The 7,726-nt window shown below is 40.6% G+C and overlaps 1 protein-coding gene across 1 annotated transcript; it reads left to right on the top strand.

Annotated features, from left to right (window-relative positions):
• The first annotated feature begins 2,275 nt into the window (after positions 1-2,275).
• Positions 2,276-4,582, top strand: LOC108036964. The gene is made up of 4 exons (XM_044456618.1): positions 2,276-2,472; positions 2,748-2,896; positions 2,960-3,160; positions 4,226-4,582. The coding sequence occupies exons 2-4, from the start codon at positions 2,792-2,794 to the stop codon at positions 4,580-4,582; spliced, it is 663 nt and encodes a 220-aa protein (XP_044312553.1). The 5' UTR covers positions 2,276-2,472; positions 2,748-2,791.
• The last annotated feature ends 3,144 nt before the right edge of the window (positions 4,583-7,726 follow it).

Below are 7,726 nucleotides of genomic sequence, written 5' to 3'. Positions count from 1 at the left end.
GATTTCGGCCACTCGAATTTTGCCATCGGCTCCTGCCACCACACTGATGACCCTGCCGGTAATCCAACGCTGGGGTGGAGTGTTGTCCTCGTGGATGATTACCAAGGCTCCGACCTCCAGATTGGGGGATGTAGTTTGCCTCTTGGTTTTGCGCTGAAGGCTGTGGACGTATTCCCTGGACCACGCCTGCCAGAACCGCTGTCTGAGCGGGGATAGCAGTTGCCACCTCTTTGAGTATCTCAAACCTCTGGTCGGTGCGTCTGGCTCTAATCCTTGCGGGAGCGAACGAAGGGCCAGCCCGATTAGCAGGTGCCCTGGAGTGAGCGCCTCCCCCTCGTTGGGATCGGTGCTGCTTGGAGTTAGAGGACGAGAATTGAGCACGGCCTTGGTTTCCGCCAGATAAGCCCTGACCTCGGCTTCGGTTAGGGACGCGTCTGCGACTTGACGCACGAGAATTTCCTTCGCAGACTTCACGGCCGCCTTCCACAAGTCGCCGAAGGGCGGTGCTCGTGGTGGGTTAAACCTCCACTCGATGCCCTTCTCCACGACCAACAGTTGAAACTGCGACTGCTGATCCTCGAAGGCGCTCTAAAGACTTCTCAGCTCGTTCCTGGCTCCCACGAATTTCGTCGCGTTGTCGAAATGTACTCGATGTCGACAAATTTGTAACGAGTTCCAGATGAACAGCCTTGAAAGCAAAACAGACAAATACAGCAATATACATCTTAATGGGGGCCGTTCTCGAATACGCAACGAGACATTGATAGGACAAAACAAATCTTCGCCACAAATATGAAATGGCCTTACGGTTTCGAATAGGCTTATATCTAAAACAATGGGTGCATTTTTGAACCACCCGAGTGCATTCTCTGCGAGCATTTATTAAACAGATTTCTTGCCGAAGAAGACCGATCATCGTTTTTGCATTTGCGTGAAAATTTCTCAAATGCAAATTTGACAATTTGGTTTTTACAAGGGAGTAATATCGGAAATTTAGCATTTTCTGAAATAGGTGCATGCAAGAGTCTACCTCGCGCCCGAATTAGCGAAAATCTTCTACCAGCTTCAGAAAACTTTTGTATAAAGGGCGTCATCATCTGCAAACTTGGTTGTTAAACATGTCCTTTTTTAATTTTCTTGTACCCTTCTACAAAGACATTTTTTGGATGATTTCCATTAGTTTAAAAAATGATATTTGTAACTCTCTAGCAGTCAGACTTACTGATCTTTCTCGTGATTTAGCTAGGTTTAGAAATCTGTAAACGTATCCAAGAATTCTAATGAGTTTGGGAAACGATGAGATACGAGTAATAAATTCAAACGGAGTTGATAGCTCGACGGCTAGACACTTGGGTAGCTCTTTTTAACTCTGAGTTTTTTAATACGGCAAAAAATGCGAGTTTTCTGGCCATGATGACTCATTTTCATACAGAAATTGCGGACCTTCGAACCAGGTGGATTCAGTCAATTCATTTACATCACAGCCATGGCCAACGTGTACCTAGGAATGGTGACTGCGTGAAGATTAAGTAGATGTAACGACATCGGAATGGATTCATCCCATTCCAGTTGAAGTTGCCAAAGGCTTTGAAGAAGAATTTTAGATGTAAGGCCAATAAGGCAATCCCAGTGGAGTAAAACGCCGCGCGCTTACTGAAAGAATTGTGCATTTTGAGGGAGTCAATTTTGTAAAGCTCTCATCTAAATGAAATCGAAATGTGTCTGTGTGTGGCATCCACTTGATTACACATCACGTTCAAGGTGTCAATATCATCGGCTCCAGAAAGCATGTCATCCACATAAAAGTCATTGCAAATTATGTATGAACCAATTTCATGCTTATCCCTGCTACGAACTCCAAGTTCTTGTAAGCTACGGATGGCTAAAAATGGAGCTGAAGACGTTCCGTAGGTGACTGTATTGAGACGAAATATTTGAAGCTCATCAGATGGATTCTCGCGCCATAATATCCGTTGATAGTTACGATCAAAATATCAATATATCGATATTTTTTTCTAAAAATGATATATTTATATCGTGATTTTTTGTTTGCCCAAATATCGGATTTCCGATATATTGTTTTGATATTTTTTGATAATTTAGTTTTTGGTCACACTGAATAATATATCAAAATATCAATATATCGATATTTTTTCTAAAAATGATATATTTATATCGTGATTTTTTGTTTGCCCAAATATCGGATTTCCGATATATTGTTTTGATATTTTTTGATAATTTAGTTTTTGGTCACACTGAATTCTAAAGCGTCAAAATGAGCGTCAAGATGAGCGAAAAAATGAGTGTAAAATCTAATTATACGATTATATAAAAAACGGCACAGCAAAGTGCAAACTTTGCGAAAAAGTGATCAAAACAAGCGGGAATACCAGCAACCTGTCTTCGCACTTAAAAAACAAACATGGTGAAATTTTCGCAAAATGCGCGCAAAAGAAGGATTGTATGTTATATGTATGCATTTGTGCGATGGCCAGATTTCGTAGTGTCTATGTGTGCATATGTAACTTACGCACATACCACTGAAAATTGGCGCAAAACGCACACACACACGTTGTTCACAACATATATTAATTAGTTTTAATTCTTAGCTGTCAACGAACTTTGACAACATTTTAACAATAACAGAGTCCTTTAAGAATGCTGAGGCTTTTAAAGTTAAACCAATAAAATCGAAGGAAATAGCCGGTGGCGTTTGTTACCTTAACTTACTTTTATTTTCATTTTAGAAGAGTGATTTAAGGCAAGAGAAATTAATGAGGCAATTGTCTTTATGATTTGCAAAGACAACATGCCAGTGCGCTGCGTTGAAAAAGAAGGCCTCAGAGGACTTCTTAAGAAATGTGTTCCGCATTATAAAATGCCTTGCAGATCCAAGGCAAGTATTAAAGACGTTTAATGTATTAAGATAGACTTTCATAAACATATTTACTTTTTCCAGACAACAACAATGATTGAGGAGAAATACAGACTCTGCGTGGGAACAATTAATAAGATGTTGAGTAAAGTGGAGAACGTGGCGTTCACCTGCGACGCTGTTACCATACCTAACTCGAGTCGCTCCTTTCTAACAATCACAGCTCATTTTATGTATCAAAAGTCACTGAACTCTATATGCCTTAAATCTACAAGAATGGATAAGGTTAGTTTGAAAATAAATATTTGTATTTTATGTGTTTTGTCGTCCATTGTTTATCGTGTTTGTCTTGTGCTCTGTTGATACATGTTTTGTTTCTTATTTATTAAGCAAGATTTAAGTAAAACATATTTTCCACGTTCAATTTAGTCGCATACCAGTGAGTATATAGTCTCTTTGTTGGAAGAGGCTTGCGCAGAGTTTCAAATAGACCGTGTCAAGTGGACCACTCTCACTACGGACAGCGCCAGCAACATGAAGTGCGCTGCCAAACTTTTTCTGGGGCTTGGCAAACATGTGCCGTGCTTCGCACACTCTATCAACTTGGTAGTAAATTATACGATTAAGGAGATTAATTTATTTACCAGAATTTTGGATAAAATTAAGAGGATTGTAATGCATTTTAAGCACAGTACGGCTATGATGGACCAATTGCGGAAGGCTCAAATCGATGAGGGTACTCCTGAAGGCAAAATAAGAACATTAATTCAAAATGTAGACACGTGCTGGAATTCTTGTGTAGATATGATGGAGTCCTTTTTAGGTTTAGCCAACAAAGTTGCAGTGTTGTTGATTCAAAGATCCGAACGCATTAAGGGACTACCACAAATGCTCAGTGCCTCAGAGCTTAGCGTCTGCCGTGACTTATTTAGTCTCCTGCAGCCGTTTAAAAAAGCCACGGAGCAGATAAGCGGTGAACAATACGTCACCGTTAGCATGGTGATTCCACTCATTTCGCTGTTAGAAAACAATATAAAAAAATTGAATATGGAGACAAACGAAGGAAAACAAGCCAAGGAGGCTCTTGTAAGGAATTCTGAGAAAAGGTTCCAGTCGTTCCAGCAAAACAAAATTTTAGTAAAATCGTCCTTCTTAGACCCTATGTTTAAGAAGATGTATTTGTCACCGCTTTCGGTAGAGGATGCCATTTTAGACGGGTAGGTCATAAAGTTACAAATTTTTATAATCTAATAACTCATTAACTCGTAAAACTACAAATATTAATATTATAACATTTAAAATTTTGCTAAAAACAAGAAAAACACTTGCTAATTACTTAAATTTTTACAGAGATCTGATTACGAAAGAACAGAGGATTGCGACGACTTTATGAGCTCTCATAACAACTCCATCGCAAAAGACTTGCATAAAGAATCGGAAAACAAGGAGTTAAAACTGTATTTTAGCTTGCCCAAAGCTGCATGGGAAAGCAATCCTGTTGAAGTGTGGAAATCCCATAAAGCGACTATGCCGGGCCTCTACAAGGTGGCCATGAAGTATTTAGTTACCCCAGGTAGTTCGGTGCCTTCAGAGCGGCTGGCGTCCGCCATCAAATGTGTGGTGTGCGACTCCAGGAGTAGAATGACAGACGACCACATAACACAAAGGGTGTTTTTAAAATCTCTAAACAGTGCATATTGGACATAAAATATATAATAAAACAAGAGAGAACGCTATAGTCGGGTGATCAAGAATATATATACTTTATAGGGTCGGAAACGCTTCCTTCTAGCTGTTACATACTTTTGCACAAATACAATATACCCTTTTACTCTACGAGTAACGGGTATAAATACTATTATTGTTACAAAGAAACTTATTGCCTTTTTATTGTGGGCGGGCAATTTTTTCATTTAACAAAAAAAATATCAAATATATCAAATATATCGACATTTTTTTGTGATATTTTAAATATTATCATTTTTTTTTTATAAAAAAAAATATCATCGATACGATATTTTTAAAATTTTCGACAACCCTAGAGCATACCCGACATTTGGATGCTGTGCATTTAAATACCCTATGTCCCTCATTTTGGCAAAGTTAAAACGATCTAAAACTGGTATTCCGCTAAATCCCTGGCAATTACCTATTAAATGATTAAAACTGCAATATAAACAGATCACTTGTGTTATTGACCCTGGAGCAAGTATATGAATTTCTAGTATTTTTCTTGCTTCCAGAGGGCATTTCCGAAAAACTTTTTCATTTTACCCTCGACGATTCCTCAGCTGACACATGTTGATATCGTCGATCTAAAACCTTTACGCAATCAGACCATTTAGGCAGTTCATCATAATTAACCTGTTCCTCATACTTGGATTTGGTGTAAGGATCTACCTTTGAAAGAACTATATGTATAATCACCGCATTGACAATATCTTTTTCGTCCCTTAGGGACATAAGCGAATCGAAAATTGCACTTACTGTATCAATTATTAACCTCAAGGCAGACGCAGAAGGTTTTGTTATTGAAGGGATTTCAAACAGCTGCGTTAGAGTTTCAAAGAAAATTTAACACTTGTCATAGACTCTCTTTAAACTCGCTAATGCCTTTTTATAATTTGCATCTGAGACTTGAAGAGCTTTTATTGTTCCCAATGCCTCGTCAGGAAGGCAGGCTAACAAATAGTTAAATTTTTCGATGTTAGATAACGAATTATCAGAGTCAACCAGTTGCTCAAACATTCCAATAAATTGTTTATACTCTGAATGTTTGCCGCTAAATTTTGGTAACTTAATTTTTGGCAGATTTGAATGTGAACTGCCCGTGACTTAAGCCTGCTGATTAGGTTTTCACCTGTACCAGCAGCTGACATATATAATGCCTTGGTAATTACGCAATTTTCTTCTAATTCCGACCTATTCCGGTTATCTGGTGTGACGCTGCTCGCACAAAAACAAGATATAAATAAAAAAGACTAAAAAAGTTAAACGAAAGGAGCGTTTAATTCAAATTCAATCTAAGAACGCGCCACAATAGACCAAGAGAGGTGGCCACACTTATACCGGCAAATCCCACACAGGCGGCGGGCACATAGAACGTCACTTAGCAGCAGACCGTCTTCGGGTAAAGAGGCAACTCCCCAGTGGTGGTGAGCAGCAAAGTCACTTTTTGGTGGACTAGATCATTCGATCCAAGTCCGCTTATACATTGTAGTTAGTTCCCGTAATACTTCCTCCTCCCACTACCCTTCTTAAGCCAGGATCGGCTTGCCGATCCGAAGGTTTCACTAGGAGACGTCTGATTTCAGGATCACACCTCTTTATGGCTCTCTTTCTCTCTTGTGGCTGACTTCAGGGTCCCCAAGCGACTCTCTCTCTCTTGTGGCTGACTTCAGGGTCCCCAAGCAACTTTCTCTCTCTCTTGTGGCTGACTTCAGGGTCCCCAAGCAACTCTCTCTCCCTCTTGTGGCTGACTTCAGGGTCCCCAAACAACATTCTCTCTCTATCTTGTGGCTGACTTCAGGGTCCCCAAGCAACATTTTCTCTCTTGTGGCTGACTTCAGGGTCCCCAAGCGATATACTCTCTCTCTCTTGTGGCTGACTTCAGGGTCCCCAAGCGACATACTAATATTTAAGGCTCTCTACGTGGCAACCAGTTCCGGGGTCTACTCTACGAGCAGCCGTAATCCCGTGCGGTGCATTTCGAGCTGCGGGACGACTCCCATCACCCGGCAGTCGGATCGGACGAAGGAAGCAAAAGCAGCAAGGGCGGCACACCGCCAGTCAGGAGAATCCGTTAGTCAGAATTAATCAAATGTCAAGAATCTTACTGAAATAAACCTAGTTATAATCAATTACTAAGTAATTCCCCACGACTTCTACTCTGGCCTGGGTCGGAACTCTCTTTCAGCAACCAATCCTGACACAAACGAATTTGTTGTGACGAACCCTGGCCATCCCTGAGCCACCCGACAACGACAAACCGTCACACTGGATCTTTTATATCAAATTCCGACTACAATGCCATGGCTTTTGCAATATATGAATTTAAAATTTCCAGTCGACATTGAATTTGAAGCGGATTAAACAAAATTGTATTCTCCTCGAAAGCTTTCCTCATTCTTGTAATATCTTCACCAACCAAATGAATCCACTTCCCTCAAGTTGGCGTTCCGGTCCATAGATGTTAGCTCCTGTTAAAGAACTTCCGAAAGAAAGTCCAAAAAATTCCAATGCGAAATTTGCAATGTCCGAAAAATGCCAATTGTTGGCGCCGAAATTTGCGAGCCCAAAATAAATGCCAAGTCTTGGCCCCGAAATTCGCAAGCAGCTAAGCGGCTTGAAATGATTTTAAATCCGAACAAAACTTTTCGAAGTCCCTGCTCGGGCGCCATGTAGAAAATCGAAACGAAAATTAAATTATTAATAATTGAGAACGCCGAAAAGTAAAAAGACTTTCTTGGCTGCTGCAAAATTTGGGGGGAGAGAGAACACAAAACTGGCCGATTCGATATTCAAAATTCAACTAGTTTATTGTGCCCAGCAGCGCAGTTTTGTGAGAGCCTTTGCAGGCCCTTTGCTAACATAATAGTTCTGGGCCTGTAAGCGGTGAACATAACGCTGTTGGGCTCTCTTAAGCTGTTACTTATTTGTATCTTCACATAATTTAAACTTCATGATTAGCGTTCTGCGCTTCAACATTCCGGCCACCTTGAAGGACCTGCCTTCAATATATTGGGAGTACAGCCTGCTTCTGAATAGGACGCTTAAGTACGCCTGTTGCGTTCTTGATTTCGGCCACTCGAATTTTGCCATCGGCCCCTGCCACCACGCTGATGACCCTGC

Source organism: Drosophila rhopaloa, unplaced genomic scaffold (genome assembly GCF_018152115.1).
Source record: "Drosophila rhopaloa isolate 14029-0021.01 unplaced genomic scaffold, ASM1815211v1 contig_133, whole genome shotgun sequence".
In the NCBI taxonomy this organism is placed as follows: domain Eukaryota; kingdom Metazoa; phylum Arthropoda; class Insecta; order Diptera; family Drosophilidae; genus Drosophila; species Drosophila rhopaloa.
The sequence above is the reverse complement of the archived record's forward strand: the minus strand, read 5'-3'. Positions and strand labels throughout refer to the sequence as shown.

Bases quoted from the DNA above. Each gene is read 5' to 3' on its own strand.
- LOC108036964 (XM_044456618.1), top strand. From the start codon at position 2,792: ATGATTTGCAAAGACAACATGCCAGTGCGCTGCGTTGAAAAAGAAGGC. The intron at 2,897-2,959 runs GCAAGTATTAAA...TACTTTTTCCAG, and splicing joins AAATGCCTTGCAGATCCAAG to ACAACAACAATGATTGAGGA. The intron at 3,161-4,225 runs GTTAGTTTGAAA...AAATTTTTACAG, and splicing joins AATCTACAAGAATGGATAAG to AGATCTGATTACGAAAGAAC.